Source organism: Cyprinus carpio, chromosome A20, assembly GCF_018340385.1.
Source record: "Cyprinus carpio isolate SPL01 chromosome A20, ASM1834038v1, whole genome shotgun sequence".
NCBI classification, from domain to species: Eukaryota; Metazoa; Chordata; class Actinopteri; order Cypriniformes; family Cyprinidae; genus Cyprinus; species Cyprinus carpio.
Genome location: NC_056591.1, coordinates 636,837 through 664,566, shown reverse-complemented (window position 1 = coordinate 664,566; position 27,730 = coordinate 636,837). Strand labels below are relative to the sequence as shown.

General features: G+C 38.4%; 1 protein-coding gene across 1 annotated transcript; it reads left to right on the top strand.

The window, feature by feature from the left end:
- On the top strand, window positions 1–23,874 carry arhgap18 (Rho GTPase activating protein 18). The gene is made up of 15 exons (XM_042777271.1): window positions 1–137; window positions 9,855–10,063; window positions 13,508–13,737; window positions 14,741–14,798; window positions 16,214–16,362; window positions 17,311–17,476; window positions 17,730–17,821; window positions 18,558–18,635; window positions 18,718–18,877; window positions 18,960–19,042; window positions 19,260–19,466; window positions 20,174–20,320; window positions 21,089–21,207; window positions 21,386–21,441; window positions 22,451–23,874. The coding sequence occupies exons 1-15, from the start codon at window positions 28–30 to the stop codon at window positions 22,540–22,542; spliced, it is 1,956 nt and encodes a 651-aa protein (XP_042633205.1). The 5' UTR covers window positions 1–27; the 3' UTR covers window positions 22,543–23,874.
- The last annotated feature ends 3,856 nt before the right edge of the window (window positions 23,875–27,730 follow it).

Below are 27,730 nucleotides of genomic sequence, written 5' to 3'. Positions count from 1 at the left end.
TCCCATAATAATAATGTTGCGCTCAAGATGAGTCGACAGCAGGACGAGCGGGGTGTCGTGTTAACCGCTTACACCAGCAACAGCGAGGCTTTGCCAGCTATCAGCTGTAAAGAGCAAACGGAGTTTCTCGGAGCGAGGTGAGGAATCGCATTTATTCATTACTGAGAGCAGTGTGCAGTGCGCTATTTATGGCAACACTGTAACGTTACCCTAGGGCTGTGTCTCGAAACCGAGTGAGCTGCCTCGCGTTACCTAAAGCGCTTGCACGGGCGTGACATGTTCAGCTCACAAGGTCTGTCGTGTTTACTCTGCATGGGATTCATCAGATGGACAGATCTTCTCCATCCTGGAGACAGGCTACTGTTGATCAGTTTAAGTTGTTAACTTTACCCTAATAATGCTGTTCTGGATGTAACATTAGTAGTGATGGTTGAATAGTGGTTAACATGTTGGTGGTCAGATGTAGTTACTAGTTTGTCTTTTAAGGGACTTTGAGAGCATGTCTATTGTCTTCAACTAGATCCTGTCGCTGCTACTATGAGCTTTTCTTGTGTTTTAAAGGGATAGTTCACCCAAAAATGAAATTGACCACATAATTTAAGCCATAAATGACTTTCTTCTTTCAGACGAATCCAATCGGAGTTATATTAAAGAACATCCTGGCTCTTCCAAGCTTTATAATGGAAGTGAATGGGTGTTATTTTTCAATAGTCCAAAAGACATAACATAAAGTGCATCCATCCATAATAAAAGGTTTTCAGTTTTCCCTAATCCATGTCTGAAACTTTAATAGCACTAACTGTGTTTAATGCCTCTTTATGATGAATCACTTGATGTATCACTCATTTATAAGCCACTTTGGATAAAAGTGTCTGCTTCAATGCATAAATGTAAATGCAAATGAAATGTTCCAAAGTAAATCAAAATGCACTTGAAAACAAAACCTACTTGTCCTTGTGTATTTTGAGCTAAAAAACTCTATATGTGAAGTGCTATCAAGATGCCTGTTTAGTAGCTACAAAATCAAAATGTAAAGCTCTGTAACCCTAATCCTGGAGTGTATTAACTTAAATTCTGTCTGATTATCTCAAATGTTAGGGTGTGCAGTCTTCACTGACTCCAAATCAGCATGAAGTTGGTAATCTAGTCTGGGATGTGCATCATATTTGAACAGCGTTGATGACAGATGATGTTCTTCATGTGCTGGCTCCAGAAAACCCTGTAGCAGTCGGTCTGTAGTTTTAACCCAAACTAGCTGAACAAGCAGTGTGTCTGAGGTGCTGGTGTCGGTCGTGTGCAGTGTTAGCGGATGCTGACAGCGCGGTGAAACGGGATGCTGGCTGTGATTTGTGTTCTCAGACGGAGCACAGGTGTCTTCCTCGTTCAGCAGCTGCGAGCAGAAGTCCTTCGTGGATGCTGCCGGCCGGAGCACAGTGGCACACGCTGCTTGAGGACAAGGTTCCTGAGTGTGTGTGTGTGTGTGTGTGTGTGTGCCTGCTTGCTCTAGCATCTGCATTTTGCTGGTTGTTTGCAGACAGAGCGGTCGTTCAGATTTAGCATGAAAGAACGACACAAACACGTGTTTAAACAAGACACTTCTATATTTGGATCTGAGTGTCTATGACGTAGCTCAGAATCAGAGGATAAATTATATTTTGCCCTCCTTGTTTCTGTGTGGTGACATGCATTATTGCCGTCGTGACAGCTTCCCCGCCGGACGTTCCTTGCTGTAATGCAGCCTCAGTGATATTTAGCACATTCCAGTGTGTCTGTATGTTACAGAAATCCCTTTAGTTTCCTGTGTTACGCAGCAGAAACGGTCATGAAACACATGCCTGTCGCACTGCTCTCACGGACACAGCGTGTGTCAGACAGGCCCCTAATGATGATGCTTGCCTCCGCACGCTACATGAACACGTTTTTTGCATTATGGCAATGAGAACTGTGTACTTAACAGTCTTGTGAAGTAGGCATCTGTTTGTTTATGCAAAATATGATGACATTTAATACTTGTATTTTGTTTTTGGGAGTGATATATAACCCAGCTGTAACCATGAGTGTTTTTGTGAGATTCTCTCTTATGCAGTGAACTAAATAAACACATTAAGCCCACTGGACGAGAACGGCCACACCACATTGCGGCTGAACTCACAGGGATCTTATGCTCAAGTTGCATATCACACATTTTTCTTTCATGTTTTAATTTGAACAGTAAACCTCTGTTGTGCAGTACATTGTTTGCCAGAAAATAGAAAGGATTTGTTTACATTGTAAAAGATGAATTCAGTTGTTACTGTTTTAGGCCTTCATTTGATTACCACTTGTAATACATTTGAATTACATCATAAACCCAGAAAAAACTAAACAAACAACACTTCTGAAAAAAAATAAAACATTCCATATGACCCTATTATTACAAAAAAATAAAGAGGTAAAATCAAAAGGGAAAACAGAATTGGAAATGGAAAAGGAAATTGTGATTTCATAGGAATTACTCTTTAAGAATGAAAAAGTGGTGTAGATGAGATTGCAGTTTGCTTTACGAAGAAACGCAGGGCAACAGCCTAACAGTGCAAATGGAAAAAATGTTTCCCTAGACTTCATTCAGACGGTCAAACCACAAAAAGACTTATTACTGAAAAAAGGTTTAGATACACCATGTGTCCTGCAGACCAGTGTGACAGTGAGTACATTAAGCATGATTTAGGAATATAATGTCTTTCAAAGGTGCAGTCTGTAATAATGACAGCTAGTGGTTGAAATAGGTACTGCAGTCCAAACTCAAAATACTGGAGAGAGTTGTTTCTCCGTCTTCCTCCTCCTCAGAATCCATGCTCATGCGAGTTTCCGATGGAAGTCGAGGCCTTTTAGGTCGGGTAGAATCTGTGATCTCTCCAATTCGTTTGTTTACTTCCTCGGCTACAATGCGTTGTGTTTACCACCAACTGGCAACCCGGGGTGTCGATAAATAGTATTGGGTGAAACAAAAATCCAACAAGTAACACACACCACAAAGCAGAATTAATGCTGAAACATAACTCACAAAACAAACAAAAATAACTGGCTGTAGGCTTAAGAAACTTACTATGTTTATTCAATGTCTGCAAACATATTACAGTATTTTTATGCTTTAGTACAGTCAAACAAATACATACAGCACCTTTAATGGAAAGCTATGCGAGTGGAGCTCTGTGGCGTGGATTTTTGTAGCCAGCATTGTGTTGAGATGATAGGACACTCTGTGTGGTCCGGTGTGCGCCCTCCTTAAGGCTTCACTGTAATGAATGTAAAGTATCATCGGGTTGTTGTCGTTGTCTCTTCGTGTGGATGTAGTTCATGAGATCCGTAGAGGTGAACTGTCCCTTGACGTTGTGTTGTTGTGTTGGATGGTGTAACCTGTGCTGACCTGGGAAACATCTCTTGACTTTCTGTCCTGTACCATTGCATAATGAATATTTCATTCAGCGTGCGCTGCATGCTTTATGGTCTTTGTGTGTGATGATGATGATGATGATGATGATGATGATGGTCAGAGCCCGGTCAGCAACATGACTATGAAGACATCTCTGTTAGTTAGTATCACGTACAGCAGCGTACACACCGTGATTAACTGTACAGAATCAACAAGTGCTCTCACAGCCTTTATCTCTTTTCCACTGACACAGCACACAGATCTTGTGCACCTTCATGTCTGTTTTGGAAAATTCACCTGAATGTAATAAAAGCTGAGATTATGTGTGATATGTGGATGCTCTTATGAAGAAATCTCGAAGAGTTTTATGTAAATTGGAATATATCATAAAAATATCTGTTTTTGTCATTGAGAATCAGCTTCAGATTCTTCCTGCAGGAAGTGCTGAAACAAAAGCAGGCAGGAAATAGTTTCCCGTCGCTGTGCCGAGCCTGCTGAGACCTGTAAACTCTTTGATGGCTATAGAGATGGTTTTAAGACGTGATAAACTATCCTGAGCATCAAACACTCACGCATCCGTTCTCCACGGCTCTTGAGTAAACACTCCGCAGTCCCGGTGTATCAGCATGAGACCGCTGTGCTTCCTCAGATCACGCTCTGACTCAAGTCTGGCCAAACTCAGATTTTGAGCCGTTCCTATAGAGACAGGATTTCAGAGTGTGTCCCACAGGATCAAGAAGCCCAAGTCATATTCCATAGCCAAAAACAGACTTATTCCTGTAGAGGAGTGCTATCCGCCAGATGGGCCAAAAACGCTAAAATCATCTGCGTCCCCAAGAGACCAGCTGCGGAGTCAGCCAGTGCTGAACCAAATGTCACTCTTCTACAGTGGTCTCAGACTCAATTCCTGGAGGGCCACAGCTCTGCAGAGTTTAGCTCCAACTCACGCCTGCTTGGAAGACCTTGATTAGCTCCATCAGGTGCGTTTGATTTGGGTTGGAGCTAAACTTCATTAAATATGGCTGCGTTTATTATTCATTAAATGTAAATGCTTGGTAGAAATTGGAATTTTATTCTTTATTAAACACGAAGAAAATGAATTGTAAGTTTGAGTTTTCATTCAATATTTAATTTCTGAGAGGTTTCACACACATGGAAAGTGAAGTCAGGGATGTTTATACAGACAGCTGTACAAATGTCTCAGGACACATGACTAGGAACAAATATTTTTAACAAATAACAAATTTATTCGCTAAAATATAGGGTGTAACAATTTACTCAGCATTTTACGATTCGACACTCTCACAATACTTTGAACAAAATCAAATAGAGTTAAATTATTATTATTATTTTTTTAAGTACTACGTCTAAAGTGTGGTAAACAGTTTACAAAATGTGCTGTTCATTCAAATGCATTTGGTATTGCATCAACTTTAATAGAATTAGACTTGGCCAACAGTGACACCAGAATATAAATAGTCTCGATTCTGCTTCTCTAAAAATATTGAATTATATTACACACATATGCTTGCGCTCTGTTCTTGATTACATACTTATGTTTTGTTATTTAGTAAATCATAATAAATAAATAGGCAATATAGGTTTAAAGTGAAAATGAATTCAAGTATCATTCTGTATTATATTGCGATGGATATTCTGTATTTCACATTGAATGCACTGCACAGATGTGATTCAGAAGCTCACTTTTTAGCCTGATTTGATCATTTGAACGTGAATGCACATGTCCTCGCTGTCTGAAACGCCACATGACCTCTCAGCCACATTCCACAGGTGTACTTTAGGTCATCGTAGCAGCAGCTCATACTCCCGCTTTGCTTTCTCTCCTCGACTCGACTCCATTGAGACTAACAGCAGAACTTCAGCCTGAAGCCTGCGCTGGACCGTGAGCCGCCGGAGGGACACACATTGTGCTGGTGTTTTGTCTGCTGCTCTGCCTCTTTTGTTTGTGTTTGTAAAACGAGAAATACAGTGACGCTTGACCCTTTTGTCCTCTTTCTCTTTCTTTATCTGTGGCCGAGGGCACAGGTTTCACTCGTTTGTGTTGCGATGTGTGCTGTCTGACCTTTAGCATGTAGAGTTCCCAGCGGTTAATAGCTAAACCGTCAGCCGAGCGTCGTCAGCATTTATGAGACGAAATGCAAGGGGGAAAATCATTTGAGATCCATGTCAATATTAGCCACTTTTATTTGTCCTCAACCAATGTGAAGAAGTGTGATTTGTTAAAGAGTAAAGGTTTGATTTGTTCTGGCTGGATGGGATCTTCTCATATTCAAAGACTCCATGAGGTTAAATTTAGTAGTTGCTAGATGCTGCCAGTGCACTCTTAAATGTTGACGAAGCAATGTTTAGCAGATATTAGTAGAAATGTGTTTCTCTTCTGGGAGTACAGAGCAATATAATGAGCATGCACACACTCCTTCTTCCATCAAAGCATGTCCTTCTCTCTGAAAGTGACCAGGAAGTAATGCTTCATGTCTGCGATTAAAACCTATTGGTCTTTTGATTTGTCTGGCCCCAGTGGCCCTTCAGCACTGGACAAACACTGAACACATTAAGAGATTTTATGGGGTTTTTAAGCACGGATGAGGAATCAACTCTTTATGGTTTTGTCTTGCTTTTGTGTTCAGTAAAGAGACAGTATGAGGAGGAATAGATGTATCCCTCGTGCAGAATGAATGGAAGAAACACAGAACACTGAGACTCATGGCTCTATAGGAAAGGAAAGGAAGTCCCGCCAAACACATTATGGGTAAAGGCCCTGGAGTGGTTTAAGAGTGTTCAAGTAAACACTTACTGGTTGAGTGTTTGTTGATAATATGTGATCTGAGTACTGAGTACTCCAAAGGGACAGTGATGATTGATAGTCATGTGACTTTGACAGAATATTTGTCCTGATTTTTGGTAATTGGTCAAGCAGTGTTGAGCAGTATCGTGAGCTGTGCTTGATAAGCGCTGGAAGACTGGAGGACTAAAGTGAAAGTGAAGTATGCAGTGATGCCTGGAATCACTTGGACAATGAAAGACACGCTGTGCCTCATATAATCATAATAGAAGACTTTGAATTCTTTGTGTTTATTTGCCTGTGTTTTAGTGTGTTGTTATGGCAGGAGTGCATATATACTTTCATATAAAATGACTAGAGGTCAGCGGATAGTAGGGCCCTATGATTACCGCGATGAGGAAAACACAGACGGAATCACAGAATCCAGAGTCATAAAAACTGAACATAAAGAATAACTTGTAAACCAAAAGAATTTCACAAAGTTTGGATAAATTAAGCCGTGGTTTACTGTGAATTTATAACAGCTAAGAGGCATTGTTAGGCTTATTGCTTTTATAAAACAGTTATTCCATAATGTAGTAAGGTTTCACAGATTAAAACAGAGCAAATAAAGTGTAATGATATTAATAAAAACAGTGTTCTTCCACCAAACAATGTAGTTCCTCAGAAACAGTTGTGTTTGTAACAAAGTGGTTGCCGAGCAACACACAGAAGTAAACAAAGTTATTGTTTGTAGAGTCATTTACAGCAGCTTTGAACCCAGCTCAGCCAATCAGAATCAAGGACCGGAACTATCTGCTTTATAAATATATTACTTTTGAGCAGTAGAATATAATACTACTACTGCTACTGAAATCACTAAAACTTTATTTTTTTTAAGGAATAAACATTAAACACACAATATTTCTTCCATGTTTCAATTTTAATAGTAAATTCCCCATGGTTTGCCAAAAAATAAAGTTTGTTTAATTTTCATTAATTAAAAGATAAATTAAATAAGTGTTTCGTGCCTTCATTTGATAACCAGAAACATTTAAATATGCAGCACAGAATTACTGAAAAAATAAATAATTAGACATGCTAAAACAGTATTTGGTAACAGTTAAAGGGGTCAAAGAAACAGAAGAGCACCAGTTTGGTTTTCATGCACTGTATAGCCTGTATCATCTGAAGCCATTCCATATCTTAATGTGAGGGACAGAATTGTATTTACATTGTTAAGTTTAAGTTTACAGAAACTGCTCTTCCTTCTGCTGCAGTAATTCTCCGCTCAGCATTCAAACAGCACGTCACGTTCAGTTATGACAGTCATCTCTCCAAGATGATATATTCCTATTATAACACTTGATGTGTGGATAAAGGTCTGGGGATTCTTGCTGGAGTTCAGTGCTCTCTCATTTCTCTTCTTTTTTTGTTTGTACCTTTTTGCTCCCTAGATGTGCGTAAGAGCTTTGTGCCGCTCTGTTTGAAGCGTTTCACATTATCAGAGTTTTGCACACAGAAAGATTATTGGAATCCTTTCTTTTTCTCATGATTTCTATCTTATTTTCATGAATGTTTTTTGTAAGAATACAAATAGTTAACAGAATAAACATGTTTAACCCCTGTAGTATGTTTGCGTAGCGTTCTTGACATTTTATACATTTTGATCTTTTTACAGTATATTGTTTGTCAACACACATTTGGTTTTTCCTCATTTTTAAATACTATATGTTGGTATTTTGGCAGTAAGATTATATAAAAAATATAGTATAACATTATTAAATATAAAAGCATGCAAGTTAAAATAACAAAAAGCATTCATTGATCAGTACTTTTTACTTTTAATACTTAAGTACATCAAATACTTTACTTTTACTCAAGTAAAATTGAAAAAGAGTACTTTTACTGGAGTAATATTTTATTAGGGTATCTTTTACTCGAGCACGTGACTTGTGCTCTTTGTCCACCACTGGCTGCTAATGCACAGTTACAGGTTCAGTCTTAAAGCGGCCGTGACCCAGAAACTGGAGACTGCCCCACACAACCATCAGCCTGACAATACCATCTTTATGTCCTTCTAGCACAGAGGCTTATTTTTCACACTTCCTGACTTGATCCCTCTGGCGGGGCGAGCAGCGGGGCTCTTCATGCCTGCTGTGTCATGCATCGAATGAGAAGAAGAGGATCAAATATTCTGCATTTTTGTAGCATTTCTCCCTGAAGTCCACTTACTTACAGTATAATGCTAGTCAAGGTTTCTCGCACCAAAACAGCAAGTGACTTCAATTAATGCCTCTTACATTCTCAGCATGATTTTTTTCAGTGCATTATTCCCCTAAAAGATTTCGCTTAACTTATTCATATGTGAAATCTGAAGCACAGTTTTCTTTATTTTAGTTAGGGCGGCAACAATTAATTGATGAAATCAATAATAATCAACTAATTAGATTATGAGTGAATGTGCACAGACAGCATGAGCTGGTCACATTACAGTGGTGAATAACACATTTCTGTGGACAAATTGCATATGATATAGCGGAAGACACTGAGTGAGCGGCTGTTTTTTTATTTTTATTTTTTCAGTGTGTAACTCATGCAGTTATGTACATTTTGCATGAAGACACGTCCTGACGTGTGTTAAACTTCACTGAACTAGTGCCGGTGCACTCATGCACATCAGACAGACGGAGCGCAATACAATATGACTGCATTAAAATGACTAAAAGATACATTTCGATAAAATATTTCTTGTCAGTCATTTTATATTGGTTTGAATTGGTTCAATTTACATTTACATTACATTTAGTCATTTAGCAGACGCTTTTATCCAAAGCGACTTACAAATGAGGACAATGGAAGCAATCAAAAACAACAAAAGAGCAATGATATATCAGTGCTATAACAAGTCTCAATTTAACAGAAGTACATGTATATTTATTATGAAGCAGTAACAGTAACGGGACTATTGTAATGGAGTATAAATGTAATATAATTACAGTGTTCAGATGAGTGAATATGCATGTGTCTCCTGCCTTGTATCAGCTTTTGCTTTTCTTTATTATCATTTTTAACGTAGATTTATTTTAACATCAGCTTTAAAAATGGTAAGAAAAATGGTAATGGCATTCCTAGACATTGACTGTATGTGTTTGCATTGGGCATTGTTTGGAGGACAGCGCTGCACAAGATGTGGAATATCATTTTAATAAATAATGGAATAAAATTAATAATAAGTTTTTGAATAATTAATCATTTTGGGATATTAATAATACATAAAAATGAAGTAAATATATTGAGCCCGATGAGCCATGTAATATTGGTCTTGTAAGAAACATTATAATAAAGATTTTTTAAAAACATATGCAACCTTGATGTTCGGATTGGAAAGAGGCCCTGAGCTCTCGGTGATGAATATCAGCACTGAAACAATCATTACAATCAGAAAGTTTGCATTTCCTCCAAACTATTATCAGATGCTGATGATTGAGTCCAGTGCAAACAGAGAAGTGCTGGAGTTGGAGTGGTCTTTGTGTCTGTATTAGGTGTTGTGGTCTTCTCTCTCTCTGTCTGAACTGCTGCACTGGGATTGGAGAGCTGCTGCAAACAGCAGTGGAGGTTTGGTGTATTTCACATCTGTCTCTGTCTCTGTCCCCGCAGCCGCAAAACCGGCCAGTACAATGTCCAGCGGTGCAAAGCGGCCGGTGCGGCTCCGGGCTCGAGCTCAGGTAAGACACCGTACCAGCGCTGCAGCTCCCAGGACTCTCTGGACGAGCAGGCCATGGTGGACTACTTCAAAGAGGTGGAGATCATCCAGCGCAGCGGAGACGCAGAGACGCAGGAGGAGGTGCAGCTGAAGGTGGCTGATGGTAAGAGTCTGTGTTTCCCTCCAGCTACAAGACTAAACAATGATCTACTCTGAAGCCTGACAGATGCAGCTGTGTACAGAAAATAAAACCATTTCTGGATCATTTCATTGAAGACTGCCTTTAAAAAATACCATTAATTATACAGTTTGGGGCCCAATTCTTACAATTAACTAACTATAAATAAATAAACTCTTAATTTACTGCTTGTTAATAGTTAATAAGGTTGTTGTTAAGTTTAGGTATGTTGAATTATGACAAACCGTTTCATCAGTAAAACACGAGGAGGACTATCACATTTAAATTATAATTAATCTACACAAAACCCAAAGGGCAGCTGTAAACCAGTGTTATTTTTAGTATGATTTATATTCTATTATAGTTTTTGTTAATATTTTGAATTGTAATATTTAGTAAAAACATATGCATAACAATTGCTGAAATGAAATGTATAATTATTGTAATATTCATGAAATTAGAAATAATTTGAGAATGAATAAATAAAAAAAAAAAATAAAAACTAAATCAATCAATAAATAATTTATTTTTTTGTCACATCATAAAAAATAAAAAATTGCTTTTATTTAGATGCAGAATGTCTTAATGACCACATCAAATGGGACACTTTTCAGACGAGCACTCCAGCTCTGTATGGCAAGCCAAAGTATTCAAATGGTCAGGTGTCTCATTGCACAGTGACCCGTCAAAAGCGTGTGACTTCACAGCAAAACGTGCATCCTCCATGTGAGATTTTCCATAAAAATGCTGTTTTTTATGCGCACTTTGTGGTGACGGACAACGCATGTCGGAAACGTCTTGTTTTGTATCAAAACTCACATCCTGGACACGTGATTAGGTATAAAAACACATGTTCTCGACGTGCTTTGGAGTCACCTAAAATGTTTTTGACGTGCGTTAATCATAATAAAATGGCCATCACATACTTGCATTTTGAGTTGGACAAAGCGTACGTTATAAACGTGTGAACAGGTAAAACAAACATGAAATGCAAACGTCTGTTTGAAGTCTCCAAACAGGTGAAAAGAACGTCTGTCCTGGAGCTGCAACACTGTCTCCCTCATCTAACACTCCTGATTCAACTCCTCAGCTCAGTATAGAGACTTTAAGAGCTGAGGTGGGTCAGAAAAGGTAGAGAGTCATGAGAAACTACGATGTGTGTCAGATCCACGTCATGTTCAGCAGCAGCAGCAGCTCTTAAAGCAGCCAGAATAACCTCATAACCAGCTGCTGTGATGCTGTTCATCAAAGAACTAAAGAAAGAAGAGGACATCTAGCACCTTTGTAGCTTTAGGGATTCATCTATATTTAATTTAGAGTTTAGTGTTTGATAACTTTATTCAATTTCTGTATATTTCCTACTTGCTGAAGGGCACAGGTAAATATGACATTTATTATAATTTTAAAACACTTAAAATAGAATTAAATCAATTAAAATAAAATTCAAGAATTAGCTGGGGAACAATGAATTTCAGAAAAGATGTATGATTTTTTTTTTTTAAGACATACTGCTGCTGCACAAATAGCATATAAAATAACCCACAGCAGATCTATACAGGTGGAGCTGGGGAAGGTGGAGGGTTTCAGAGAACTCTGAAGTGCGCTGCAATGCTCAAGCAAATGTTAATCAGCAATTTAAATGTAAAGCAGCAAGCTCATTGGCTGCGTATGCAACATGAACCAATCAGCTTGTGACAAGTTGTTTAATGCTAAGAATATCATTGGTTACATAAAGGACCCATAAGCCTGCGCCATCTAGAGTTTCATGACAGAATTTGATATATATCAACTTGAAAGTAATGAATGATTTTTTTTTTTCTCCCAAGATTTTTATGGTTTTATGTTTAGTTAAAAGTGCTGTATGTAGGCTTGACCCCGAGTGGTTGAACTAGGTATTGCAGTCCAAATTCAAAATATTGGAGAGGGTTTTTTCACCCGGCCCCTCCTCCTCAGACTTGACACACACACAGGTTGCCAGATTGACGACACAAACAGGAACGTGCACACTTGATGATGAACGAAATGAAATACGCTGTGTTTTCAGACAACTGGCAACCCGGGGTGCCGCAATACAATTGTGTAAACTGGCAGTGGACGGGTTTCACAAACCAAAACAAACACCGACATTCAGGCCTGGAACACACATATTCAAAGGAGAATAACTGACTGTAGCATTGTTTTTCAGATAAACAAGTATGTTAACGTAGCATGTTTCTTACATATCTGCAAACATATTATGGTATTTTTATGCTTTAGTAGAGTCAAAAACTTACATATAGCACCTTTAACAATAATAACATTTTACGCTTTTAATCATCTGGATTCTGTCAGATTGACTAAATAGAGAGTTTTTGTGTCTCTTTATGTGGATTAAACCCAACAAACATATTTTTTTCTAACCAGTGGTGAGTCATTTGCACCATTATTAGGAGTTGCTCCATGTAAAATACTATATTGCAAAAGATGGTGATGACTGATGGGTTTCTTGTGTGTTGTCAATGTCAACATGTTTTCTGCTGAGTTCAGCAAGCTTATGTGAGGGAAGATTAAAACATGACTTGCACTCACATCTCTGACACACTCCTGGCACACACACAGTACCGAGTGTGAAGACTGTAAGAGCTTAAACACTTCTGCATTTAAATTAATAAAACTGACAGGAAACGGAAGAGAAAAGAGATAAAGGTCTTGCATGCTGTTTGCAGATAGTTCTTCACTTCTTTGTGTAAATGGACAATTCAGCCATACTGGGCAGCCTTCTGAAGAGTGTGCCTTTACTTCAACAATATTGAACTTTTTTCTTGATTTCCATTTGTCACGAGTGTGTTATGGTACCAGCAGGAAACAGTGTTTCTGCCTTTAACTGAAAATTGAGTGTTTACTATTGTCATTTGCATTATTGACACACTATTTTCCTATTTAATACTGTAAAGTTGCTTTGACATGATCTGTATTGTTAAAAGCGCTATATAAATAAAGGTGACTTGACTTGACAGTGTTAGACATATTTCTTCTTATATCACTTCTTAAAGGCACTGCATGTGGCTCTGTCTGTTTATACTCCTCCATGTGTAAGAGCAATAGGCTTAACTTACAGGAAGAGCCTACAATTAAAACCCATCAACAGGATTGTTTGCCCCTAAGAGAACAACAAACTGTGACTTCCTTAACTTCTGTTAGTGTCTAAATAGTGAAGTTACCGGAAAAGGAAGATATTTCTGTTTCCTGTCAGAGCTGGATTAATGCTTTCCTCCTCACCATGACTGTGATGAAAACAACACATTGTGACATATACTGCAGCTGTCACGTGTGTGAGATTAATAAGAGGTTTTAACTCATTTATGAGCCAGAGTGGTTGAGTTTGACAGAGCTGCACGTCACTCTGTGTCAGAAGTTATCTGGCGTATATGTTCATGTTGTGTTCTTCAGAGGGCGAGCAGGAGGAGGCGTGGCTGATGGAGGCGGGGCTTGCGACGCTGTTCGACGAATCGGCTTCAGACGGCGAGGACAGCATCGCTCTGCTGTCGACTCTGACCCGAACGCAAGCGGCCGCCGTGGAGAGACGCGTGGAGACGCTCAAACAGACGCTACGCAAACGCAACAAACCGTACAGTGTCCCGGACGTTCGAGAGATCTTTAAACCTGCTTCACAAAGTAAAGTACGTGTGCACATAAGACCACACACAAATACCTAATATCACTGATAAGAAATAAATAAACTCAATTGACCGCGGCTGAAAATCATGTATAATACAAAATAAAGCCCTATCCAAACTGCTGTAGATTACAAGAGAAAGTCCTTTCCAATCTTTTATATATATTAGTTACATAAAAAAAAACCTACCATTAACTAAAAAAAAAGAAGAACATATTCATTCAGCTCCATAAGATACCTACACAAGCTAGCAACCAGTGATTGGTTGACTGAGCTGAATCTGTGAGTCCGGGACATGATTCAGATCAGTGACAGTCTGTTTATTCTTCTCCAGATGGTCTGATTCAGTCTAAACCGTTGGCATATGCATCAGTGATTATCCGTGCTGGCAGGTGAACGTAGTACTGTATAACCGGGACAAACACATATGCATTAAAGCCAAAGAATCATACGATGTGAATTATATCAATTATTTTTAGAAAGTCAATACAAAACCCGCGGGTCAACCGTGATCACAGTGCGATCATTCAGTTTGGTTTGGGATTCATGTAAACACAGATATCGGATATGAATTGTGTCTTAAGTGAATTTAAACAGTTGGGACAGAAAACTGGAGACGGTTCTGGGAAAAAAAACTCTGATGTTTTTACAGGTCACAAATTACCCCGTCGTTCCCTGTTAATAAAGATTTCAGCACAGTGTAATGAATAACTGAGAAAATGTAAACGTGAAGGATTTTTCCAGTTTGAAGGATGTGTGATAAATCACAGACGGCTTTTATTGTGTCTTCTTGAGTGGTTTATTAAGGACCGCTGTAAGTTGTGATTTATGTTTCTGCTACAGTAGATGCAGACCAAAATAATCAATACGGTGAAAACTGAAAGTCTGAGTCCATGAGAACGGAGCTTCGTGAACATGACCTGATGCAGACCATCCAAAGGGCATCAAGAACGTCTGACAAAGACTCACATGATCATTTACTGACTGCGTCCCTTGTTTTCTGACAGGATGAGGCTGAATCCACAGAAAGAAGTGGGAGCAGTAAACAGGAAGTGGAAGGACTGGGTAAGTATCATGAGTTAAAGTGTAATGCCTCTTCTGTTTTGTGGCATTCGTGAATACGTTCACATGAAGTGTTTAACTGCAACAAAAAAAAAAAAAATGGGTGAGCTGAAATGGCACAGCAACACATTCAAAGAAATGCAGGGATGTCAGTTGCTTTTGTAAAATGTGTCTGTCAGCGTCCTCGCCTTCTGCTTTTAAAGGAGTTTCTTCTGCTCATCAAGGCTGCATTTATTTGATCAAAAACACAGGGAAAAAAATTATATTGTGAAATATTATTATGATGTAAAATAAAGTTTTTCTATTTTAATATACATTAAACTGTAATTTATTTCTGTGATGCGCAGCTGTATTTTCAGCATCATTACTCCAGTCTTCAGTGTCACATGATCTTCAGAAATCATTCTAATATGATGATTTATTATCAGAGCTGAAACTGTTTTGCTGAATCATTTCTAACAATATAAAACCTTCAGTTCAAAAGTTTGGGATCAGTACATTGTTATTCTTTTTTTCTTTCTTTTTTTTTTTCGAAAGAAATTAAAACTTTTATTCAGCAAGGATGTGTTAAACTGATAAGAAGTGATAGCAAATATTTATGTTGTTAGAAAATAATTCTATTTTGAATAAATGCTGTAATTTTTAACTTTTTATTCATCAAAGAATCCTGAAAAAAATATTACAGTTTCCCCAAAAATATTTGGCAGCACAACATTGATAATTCTAATAATAAATCATCATATTAGAATGATTTCTGAAGATCATGTGACACTTTATACTGGAGAAATTCAGCTTTGCATCACAGAAATAAATTATATTTTAAAGGATATTAAAATAGAAACCATTATTTTATATTGTAATAACATTTTGCAAGATTACTGTTTTTTTTTTTTCTGTATTTTTGATCAAATAAATGCAGCTTTGATGAGCAGAAGACACTTCTTTAAAAAAACATTACAAGTCTTACTGATCCCAAACTTTTGATCGGCAGTGTATATATATATATATATATATAAATATATATGTGTGTAAATGGCATTGTTAATGATTGGTTGTCTGCTGCTGAACATTCTAGCATTGCTTTGTTTGGCGCTGCGGTGCTCGTAGCGCAGGGTTAAGTGCAGCGCTGAGACCCTCTCACAGGTGTGGGACGCTGCTGGAATCAGGGCTCATCTGTTACCCAGAGTGAAAGTCTCCAGACAGAGTGTGCTCTCGGGTTGCAGTCGCAGGGATGACTGTGGTTAAGTTAGCGCTGACTGTCCAATAATGACGTCTGGGACTGCTGGACTTTGTCTAGCCTGATATCAGACGGTCAAGTGCACCAACACAACTGCACCTGTGTGTTTTTGTCCATGATTGTTTCCCCTGTTTTAAAACGGTGTGAAATGTTATTGTGGATGTGTTTACTGTTTGGTTAGGTAATGGGGCGGGGCCTGGCACTCCAGGGGGCGGAGCTGATGCTGAGACGGACATTAACCTGGAGGTGTCCTTCTCTGAGCAAGCACTTACCTACAAAGAAGGGCTGAAGGTTACCCAGCCCCAGAATGAAGCTGACGACAGGTTACCCGTGAGTCAGACATTCACCCATCAGGTTAACACTAACACTGCGCGCGTGTGTGTGTGTGTGTGTGTGTGTGTGTGTGTGTGCTGGATCAGTGCAAAGTTTATGCAGCACAGTAAGCCGAGTCCGAGAGATGTCTCGCTCTGATTGGCTGCTAAAGGATAAAGAATGTCAATGTTTATGTGGTTATGAGTCTGACGGAGACCTTTGATCTGACTGAACATGTCTAGAGTGCAGAAATGTCCAATGCAAGATTTAAAGCATTAGTCGGAGACTGAACTGACACTAATGTGGATCCTCTGAGGTGTCTGTGTGCTCGTAATGAGTAAACCTGACCTCTGCTGGACAGTCTGTGGCACTGCATGCTGCTCTGGGGTTTCTCTCTTTCATGCATCCATTCTCTTTTTTAACTTCTTACTGGTGTTTTCCAAAGCAAAAACCAATTCTCACTATTAACTATAACTTTTGCCTTAATAAACTCCTAATTTGCTGCTCATTAATAGTTAGTAAAGCAGTTATTACGATTAGCTATGGGGTCAGATTAAGGGATCTGGCAGAATAAGGCATTAATATGTGCTTTATAAGTACTAATAAACAGCCAATATGCTAGTAATATGCAGGCTAGTAGATAGTGAGAATTGGTCCCTAAATTAAAGTGTCACTATATTACATTATATTTAGTTCAACATTCTGAACACTAACACTAGTATCAAGTTGAGTTTGTGCTCCAGACATGAATGATTCCTCACAGCAGGTGTCTTGTTGATCAGATGCACCATCTTTGGAGGATGCTTTATCAGTTTAAAACATTCTGACACTAAAGGAGGTGCGGTATAATAAGAGATTAGAATATCTTAGCAGCACCCAACACACAACCGCTCAGAATACCAACATATAGCATTTCATAAATGTGTCCATGTGTTTTTATTTTCTTGTTCTGTTTCTCTGTCTCAGGATTTCAGAGTGTCTCAGGATAAGACCGGACAGACCAGAGTCGGCGATCTCTCCGCTGAGGACATGAAGAAGGTTCGCAGGCTTGTTCTGATCGAGATGAGTGCTCTGTTCGACACGTGTGGCATCGAGGTGAAGGCTCATAAAGCTCTCAAGGTCAGAGTGAGAGGTCAGTGCCTCTGAAGTGTGTTCAGAATCAAACGACTGAAGTCCTGATTACACGCGTCAGATCTGTGGCCTAATGCCGAACAGTTCACACACTCACAAAGCCCCTTAAAAAAGAGCACCTTCACGTCCGATCTTTCATTGCTGTTGATGAAGGTTAATGTACTTCTGTGTGAGCACTGTGTCTGATTACAGATCCTCTTGTGGCTGTATCTGAGCTGAAGCTGGATGTGACTGTGTTGTTTTGTCTTCCGCAGAGTCGGGTTTGTTTGGTGTTTCTCTCTCTACGCTGCTGGAACAAGACCAGCGGAGGATCCCGGGAACCAAAGTGCCTCTTATCCTGCAGCACGTAAGAGAGCAGAACCAACCCAAACATGAGGCTAGCGCAGACCAGGGGTGTTCAGAACTACCACAAATCTACCTGACACCCATTACAATATTTAGACTAAATTATTTTGAGTTTCATGAAAGAAATCTGAATGTTACAAACTGCCCTGGCAACCAACCACAGCCTCCTTTCTGTATGTCTGTACTTGTGTTATATACACTAATGTTCTGACCCACAACTTTTGAACTTTAAAAAAAAAAGGAAATTAATACTTTTATTCAGCAAGGACACTTTAAATTGATCAAAAGTGACAGTAAATACATTTTTAATGTATTTCTATTCATCAAAGAATCCTGAAAAAGAAACTGTATCACAGTTTCCACTAAAAATAACTGTTTTCAACACTAATAACAATCAGAAATGTTTCTTGAGCAGCAAATCATCATATTAGAATGATTTCTGAAGATCATGTGACACTGAAGACTGGAGTAATGATGCTGAAAATACAGCTGCACATCACAGAAATACATTACAGTTCAACAGAGATTCACATAGAAAACAGCTGTTTTAAATTATTTCACAATATTACTGTTTTTACTGTATTTTTGATCAAATAAATAGTGAAACCTGTTTCTAAAACATTTTTAGCAAATCTTACCAACCCCCAATTTTTTTTTTTACATATCACATGTGATCAGCTAATTTAAACTAGCACAGAAAAGCTCCAAAACACGAGCTATTAAACGTTTGTTTCCAGTTGATGTCTCACATCGAGGAGCAGGGTTTAGACACCGAGGGCGTGCTGCGGATCCCTGGAGCCGCTACTAGAGTGAAGGTGAGAGACGCTAGCATGTGTTATTGTGAGGAAGACACGACCGGATGCTATCCTGATGTTTTTGTTGGTGTGTGTTTCCCAGGCCGTCTGCCATGAGCTGGAACACAAGTTTTATGAAGGCGTGTTCCCTTGGCAGAGCCTCAAACAGCACGACGCGGCCAGCCTCCTGAAGCTGTTCATCAGAGAGCTGCCGTATCCTCTGCTGACCGTCGAGTACTTCAGCGCCTTCACCTCCGTGCTGAGTGAGTCCCACACGTGACTCTGTACAGTGTGTGTGTGTGATCTGTGTTTCTGTGTGTAAGTGATTGTGTTGGTTCTGATCAGAGCTGCCCACTAAGAAACAGCAGCTGCAGGCTCTCAATCTGCTGCTGCTCCTGCTGCCCGAACCCAACAGAGACACTCTCAAGGTACGACCTTACCTCATTTAGTATGCATGGATCATGAATATGCAAGTAGGCCCCGCCTCCACTCAGTCGCAGCAGATCGGATCGGTTGCATGTTTGTGTCAGTAGGAAACAGAGACAGTCTGAAGGAGAAAATGCTCAGCAGTGATGTGGATTGATGAGTTTGTACACAGAGACATGTAAACAGCGTCATCTCGGGGGGTCTTTCTGTGTCTTTCAGGCTCTGTTGGAGTTCTTCCAAAGAGTGACTGACCATAAGGACAGGAATAAGATGACGCTGAACAATGTTGCAGTGGTGATGGCGCCCAACATCTTCATGTGTAAGGGCTTCCGCAGTAAGATCAGTGAACAGCAGGAGTTCGCTATGGCCACTGGCACGGCTAACATCGTCAGGCTGCTCGTCCGCTACCAGAACCTGCTCTGGACGGTACGCTCCTCACCTTAGATCAGTGTTCAGAGAGACTCTCTCCGTTCTCAGTGGTTTTGCTGTAACAGAATCTCACGTCTGACGGTGCACTACAGATAAACAGAAAACTGCAATACTCTACTCTTTAAAAGTATGGCATTGGCTGCATTTATTTAATCATAAATACAATAAATATTGTGAAATTTTATTTTAATTAAAAACAGCTGTTTTCTATGTGAATCTCTGTTAAAGTGTAATTTATTTCTGTGATGTGCAGCTGTATTTTCAGCATCATTACTCCAGTCTTCAGTGTCACATGATCTTCAGAAATCATTCTAATATGATGATTTGCTGCTCAAGAAACATTTCTGATTATTATCAATGATGAAAACAGTTGTGGTGCTGAATAATTCTGTGGAAACTAGGATTCATTTTATTTTTCAGGATTCTTTGATAAATAGAAAGTTCAAAAGAACAGTGTTTATTTGAAATAGAAATCTTATGTAACATTATAAATGTCTTTACTATCACTTTTGGTCGATTTAATGCGTCCTTGATTAATAAAATCATTATTTTTAATACTTCAGTTAGTTAATTTGCTGTGAAATCAGCACTCTACTGCTGTGATGCTGTAGAAATAAATAGAGAATCGAGAGTTGTCTGACTAGCATGGCACATCGTATGTGAAGCTGGAAGATGACTCAGATGAGTGTTTTATTGTGTCTCAGATTCCCAAGTTCGTCCTGAATCAGGTGCGCAAACAAAACATGGAGAACCAGCGGAAGATGAACCGAGACAGAGCGGTTAAAAAACTACTGAAGAAGATGTCATACGACCGCGAGAGAGCCTCTGACAAGCAGGAGAAAAACACTGAGGTGAGAGGAGCCGCACAGACACAGAGCAGTGCACTGAGCTGAAGGACGGATCCAGTCTGAGCGTCTGTGCTTTACAGTCCTGTGTGTGTCAGCACAAATAAATCACACATACAGAAACTGACCCCCATCTGACACCAAATAAAAAGCTTCAGCTGGAGCTTTGTGTGTCAAATCTTGAGTGATTGTGATCAAGTAAAGGTCAGAATAACTGCAGTAATATCTCCAGATGAACTCTTACTGGACTGAAGCAGCTCAGCTTTACTTGATTCTCCATCAATCATGTTTTAGAGTCTCAAATCTGATCATCAGGATCTTTTGAGGAGCGTTTGATTGTTCATCTCTCAATCATCATTGCATTGCATTATATGTTTTGATCATTTAAACACCATCTTACTAAGACAGATTATTGGAGATAAAGAGTGACGACTGATATTTATACAAGATCATTCACAAGAATCTGCAACACATCATAAAAATATCATAATCTTCTCTGAACAAAACTGAGTTGTTTTTATCTCCATATTCTCACTGTATCAGACTATATGAACCATAAAAGCCTGATGGATGGATGGAAAAATTATACTCATCAATAAACATATATTGTTAACAGTTTCAGCAGACTGTTCCTTTAAAAATGTAGATGTTTCTTTGCATATGTGTCTCAGGACAGAGAACGGTTTGCTGTACATGTTTGGCTGGAGTATGGAGGTGTGTGTGTGTGTGTGTGTGTGTGTGTGTGTTAATGGTGTGTCTGGTGTGTGTGTCCAGGCTGAAGGAGGCTTCATGAGGGTCCAGGCTCCTCAGTTCTCGAAGGTGTCCATGGCCGTACAGCTGACGGAGGATTTAAAAGCCTCAGATGTTCTGACACACTTCCTCAGTCAGGAGAGGTGAGCAAACACACGCATGCACTCACGATCTTCAGGTTCTGGGTAGGATGTGTTTGACAAGTGCTCTAATGGAAACATGTCCAGAACTGTAGTCTGTTGGTTTGGGGGCGAAGTATAATATTTTCTGGTGATTGTGAGATGTTGAGCTCAGTGAGTGTGACTGTGTGTTGTGTCACAGGTCTCCGTCTGTGAAGCGAGAGGATCTGTGTCTCTATGAGATGGGAGGAAACATCAGTGAGTGTTTAATAAGCATCACATTAAATACAGCCACACAATACACAGTGCATTTCGTAAAATGGCACTAACCATACAAACCATGTATAGTTCGGATAGTAAAATAAAGAAATCTTCAACTTTTTGTATTGACATATAAGAGAGGAGAAACACTTCCTAAATCTTTGGTTGTTGATGTCAAAGGCTCAAACTGTATTTTGCATAAAGGCTTTATCTAGCATGTTTGTGATCGATGCTGCTCATGGGAATATTAATACATTTCAGTTTGATTTTACTGTATAGGCATTTTTGTGCCATACACAGTTTTGCGATGAAGTCGGCGCATGATGTTCAGTGTAAAACCAGCAGCCGGATTTATGAAACATTCTTGAGATTAAAATTCATCTTTGCTGATGTTTTCTAATTTTAGAATAAAGTTACGAATATTAGGATTGTTTTGAAGACAAAACATAAGAAGAAGTTTCTCATTCAGTAATAATTGCACAGATTATTTGCATTTCTGTTTCTCTCGAAAAATGTCCAAATAAATCACCACAGCAAATATACAACACTCTCAGGACGCGCTCTCATCTGAGAGTAAGTGAGCGATGCCAAGCGTGCATCCTCTAAACCTGTCTAAACAGACCTAGATCAGAAAAACACCTCTTATTATTCTGCTGGACATGCGTGACATGACTGATTAATTCAAAATCCAGGAACATCTCTTATTTTATTCTAAAATTACATGATTTTCAGCAGCATTCAGCACAAATAAGAGCAGCCACACCGAACACATTCACTCCAGATAGAGCGCTAGAAAGAGGAACGACTGTAACGGGACGATCCATCTTCAGATTACTTTAGTGTGTTTTTGTTTGGTCAGCAGGTCTTCCTCAAGACTTGCCATACAATCAGATAAAACCTTCGGCACATTCTCACAAACTTAGAATTTATCCTAAACATTCTTAACTTCTTAAGAAGCTTTTTGAATCTGTAAGTGCTGTTGTCTGACGTCTGTGTGTTTGTCTAGAGGAGAGATGTCTGGATGAAGAGACGTACATCACGGCTCTCCTGGAGCTCAACCCCAGTGCAGAGTGGGTCATTAAATCTGTCCAGCACTGACTGGGCCTCCCGCAACAAGACACGCCAATCAACCCCTCATGCCACGCGCCTCACAGTCCACCACAAACAGACGAGTAAAGGGAAAGCAGCGGGATTCAGAGCCAGCACGAGCGATCTAAAAATCCTCTGCCACTGCTCAAACCAAACAAACCGCACACCTCCAACACTATAACCTACACCTACACAGATATATAGAGATTCTTCAGCAGCCGATGGATGAGCATGTTTTGTAGTAGAAGCCAAAAAAGCTCATAGTGTCTGTGGTGGTTTAGACTGGTTTGGCACTTTGGCACATTTTAAGGTCCAGGTCATATTTCGTCCTAAAAAAAAAATAAAAACTGTATTTTGCAAGAAAATGTTGGCTGTTTTAAAAGACTTTTGCAATGTAACATTTTTATCATAATTCAACACATTTCCACTCTCACAATCTTATTATTGTGACACCTAAAAAATCTCATCATGCATCTGGAATTTTTCTTTTGGGTTAATTCTCATTACATTCTCACTACTGTTAAAGGAGTGAAATACTTGTATTAAGGCAATAAGGACCTGGGATATGCTTAATTATCATGAAAATTGTTACAATGCAAATAATGATCAGTCTATTTTATATATATATAGTGTCTGTGTAATTAAAAAATAAAAAAAACAATTTGCTTGTTAATTAACTTTTTTCTTTTGGGGTACAACATGACCCAGATACGTTCTTTATAGATTTTATGAGATGCACCCATCCACAAATCTCATTCATATTTAAATGAAATATATTGCATGAAAATATTGCCTCAGACAAGCCAACCTACATTTCTCACACATCTTTCTTAAACATTTGATTGCACGCGAGTGTTCTCTGATTTGAAGCAGAGATTGCTACAATACTAAGTCACATGATACATTAGCCCTCACTGCCAGTAAACGTTTGCACTCTATTACATGTTCAGCCGCTCCCAGGGATCTTAGATGTACTTTTTTTTCATGTTGGAGAAAATAATGTAAGTCAGATGATATTGTATATCTGAAAAGGGTTCATGACTGAAACAACTGGAATCAAGTTTCTCAGTTAGACCTCAGACCTCATAAAATACTTTAATGGAGGGAAACACTTGGCACTTAAACTGACCTTGTCGGTTTTTATTTACAGCGATGCACATCTCATTTCAATGAGTAGTTTTGAACTGTGATTTTTATTTTTTACTGCTACATCTGTTGCTGATGTCATGCATTTATTGTGCTGGAAAACTGTGAATATGGCGGAAAATGGCTGTTGCTGTATGTTTTAATGCTTCTGAAATAACCACTAAATATTTTCGTAAATAAATTTGTAATTCTTCATCTCTGTCCACTGGATTTTATTAACTGGCCTGATTACCAATGAAACTGTGCAGTTTGTAGAAGGAGAATCATTGCATGTTTTGGTCTTTACTGGTTTACAGTGTTGCTGAAAGGCGTTTCAGGACTGGTTAACCTGGGACCGGTTAGACGGCGTATGGAATTTAAGATGGATGAAAACGAGGTTGTGAGGAATAGACTTACAGTCTTTACAACACTGTAGAAAGATCTTAGATCATGTCATTTTAATGAATAGAAATACAGCAGCCACAACAGAATATTGGCAAATTATTATTAAGCATTATTTATGATTTTAATTTTTATCAGAAACATTCCCAGACGCATAAACTATGTCATGAAATATCTCGATTCTCACCTTCACAGTTTATGTTAGATAATATGCGATGGTCAAAGTAGCCTAATAATGTAATCTATTAACTATGCATAAAACCTGTCTGTTTACTTAAGTAGGCTAACAGATATGGGTGTCATGCCATAACATATTTTTATATTTCATATCTTTATATTAAATGTGAATATAACATTGAGTTAACGTGATATAAAAACGGCTACTAATCTTTCATTGTACAGAAAGAGAGCAAATAACTTTATCAAAGAACATTTTCACTGACAGTCTAGAGTTCAACCACTCTCAAAAACTCATTAAAATCACTGAAACTGTTAACACTGTGAAATCAATATCTTATTTATAGATTCGTACACACATCTGCACTTTGTTGTTTCTGACGAGAGAATTCTCCAGAAAGAGGTATTCAGTCAGCGAGCGAGTGAAGGAAGCACCGGCATTTCAGCGATGACTCATCTGAACACCTCTGATTGGTCACTGCATTCATAAGCTCAACAGAATCTTGTGTGATTGGTTATATGTATCGCAAAATCATTGCTTTCGCGCGGTTTCATTTATGTTTTGCAATTCTTTATTTTTGTTTGCTAAAAGCAAAATTATTTTCCTCAATACTTTAATTTTCGTTTGCAAAACTTTATTTTTTTGCGTATATATACGGCATTATTTTGACTCCATAAACGCAGATCTGAATTTAGCAGCTGATGATAGACTCGCTGAACGATCTCACGCCGGATTGTACCAAATATAGAAAATATTAATGACTCATTTTTTTTTTTCTTTTGGAAGCTGCATTCAAAATCCACTTTGCTCAAAAATCTGAATGGTCTTTCTGTATTCGAGTGTAGCCTAAGTTATACCTGTTGAACCGTAGACAGCACACGCGGTGTTCCTCTAATAAAGATCTTCATCGCAAGCAAACAATAGCCTTTGTAGATTTGCTTTCAATACAGTGCAGAACCAAAGCCACGTCTTCAACGCTCTTGATGTATGGGGGTAGAACTGTTGCATTATTCCAAATAAACAGATTATGGTCCACAAATACATGTTAAGAGATTTACAAAAAATTTAAACATATTGACAAAGAAATAGAATGAGACCCACAAATAAATCTCAGAGTTTCACATTCATTAAATTCACAAACAAATCAAATGAGATTTGCAAATAAAAACATATTCACAAATAAATGTTTATGTCACAAACACAGTTTTGCCTGCTATTAATTTGTGAATCACGTCCTGTACATTTGTAGATCGCTGCATACATTTGTGGCTCGCTGTGCATTTGTAGATTTTGAAACATTTCTAGCGTCAAGACACCAACAACACACAAATGACCAAACCCCACCCACCGTCTACTCAAGCCAATCCAATAACAGCCACATTTTGTTGACCAATCGTATCACGATCTCACTATAACCAATCATGTTTTGCTTTACATTGAGGGCAGACTCAGCGCGCGCAGCGGGAACTGAACGAATCATTCAAACTGATTCACGAACCAATTCACTGGTTAGCCAACTGGTTTGATAAAGCATTTGAACAGGATTGACTCAAAAGAAATAAACATACATAAAAAAGCACCACACAATCACCACAGAAAATTAGACTAATCATCACAAGTGGAACCATTTAATAACAACTTGTATTGTATGGAGTCAATATAATACCACATATACACGCAAAAAAATAAAGTTTTGCAAAAGAAAATAAAGTTTTGCAAAAGAAAATAAAGTTTTGCAAACAAAAATTAAAGTATTGAGGAAAATAATTTTGCTTTTTGCAAACAAAAATAAAGAATTGCAAAACATAAATGAAACAGCGCGAAAGCAAAGATTTTGCAATACATATTTTCCATGGTCATATCTACAATTTTATTTGCAACACTGATTTTATTTTGGGTGTCAGTCTAGTTTGAGCTTGCGCTGCAGTTTTTCCTTTGTTTCTTTGCGCTTCATTTTTCTGCGCGTCTCGCTTTGTGGCGCTGTTTTGACGTGGGGGTGGAGTCAAGGGGCAGGGCCGTGTACAACATGCCTCCCTGGAAGTGACGTCATCGGCCCGAGACGCAGCTCACTGATCCAGGTACTGTCATGATGAGCAGATGCATGCGAGTGGATCGCTTCCTTTTATTCACTAGCATTAAAACATGCATGGTTTTTATTATATTAACTTTATTAACAAATGTATATGTGTATTAGCAGCGTTTGCTCAAGTTAAAGAAGTTGTTACCATGCACATCTGCTGTTTATTTCTCTCGATGTGCACACTTTTATAGCATTAAAATGTGTATTGTTTCATTTGGTTAACTGCATGTGTATTAACAGTGTTTGTTTAAAATCTCTTAACCTGTGGCACAGAAGCGTTCTTTGTTCACATTAGTTCAGAGTTACTGCTAGTTTTAACGATGCTTTTGGAAAACGCAGCCCTGAAGAGTTTTTTTAAATAATAGCCTATACTGTAAAAGCCCGACATGCCAATAAAGATTTTTTACTGGAAGTGCACTTTAGAGGGTGAATTTAATAATAACCCTATAATAATAAATACTAGAATTATAAATGAATAAATCGCTAGTTTCATTTGTAAATGAAAACACTAATTTAACAAAGAACGTTATTTAGGTAAGCAATACACGAATTAAAAGGGGAAATAAGCATAACAATAAATATAAAAATATAGCCCTATTTAATATAATATTATTATCAATTATTATATACGGTTAGCCTATATGAATAAATGAATGATGCATTTATAAAGCGCTTTATAATGTATTGTTTGTACACCCAATTCGCTGTACAATCATGTGGGGGTCTCTCCTCAACCACCAGCAGTGTGCAGCATCCACTTGGATATATTATTTATATATATATATATATATATATATATATATATATACATATATAATGAAAAAAATAATAAAAGCCTTATATGCTAGTGAATAAAAGGAAGCGATCCACTCGCATGCATCTGCTCATCATGACAGTACCTGGATCAGTGAGCTGCGTCTCGGGCCGATGACGTCACTTCCAGGGAGGCATGTTGTACACGGCCCTGCCCCTTGACTCCACCCCCACGTCAAAACAGCGCCACAAAGCGAGACGCGCAGAAAAATGAAGCGCAAAGGAAAAACTGCAGCGCAACCTCAAACTAGACTGACACGCAAAATAAAATCAGTGTTGCAAATAAAATTGTAGATATGACCAAATGGAAAATATGTATTGCAAAATCATTGCTTTCGCACGGTATCATTTATGTTTTGCAATTCTTTATTTTTGTTTGCAAAAAGCAAAATTATTTTCCTCAATAATTTAATTTTTGTTTGCAAAACTTTATTTTCTTTTGCAAAACTTTATTTTTTTGCGTATATATGTGGTATTATATTGACTCCATAGTATTGCATTAAGATAAAGTAATGAGAGGAGCGTCCCCACAGTAATGAAGTAAAAGTACAGATTTTTCGCCAAAAGTTTAATTAAGTAATAGTAAAAGTACCCATCTT

Excerpts from the sequence above, each read along its gene's own strand:
- arhgap18 (XM_042777271.1), top strand. The coding sequence starts at position 28 with ATGAGTCGACAGCAGGACGAGCGGGGTGTCGTGTTAACCGCTTACACC. Across the intron at positions 19,043-19,259 it reads CCAACAGAGACACTCTCAAG|GCTCTGTTGGAGTTCTTCCA; the intron begins GTACGACCTTAC and ends TGTGTCTTTCAG. Across the intron at positions 21,208-21,385 it reads CACTTCCTCAGTCAGGAGAG|GTCTCCGTCTGTGAAGCGAG; the intron begins GTGAGCAAACAC and ends GTTGTGTCACAG.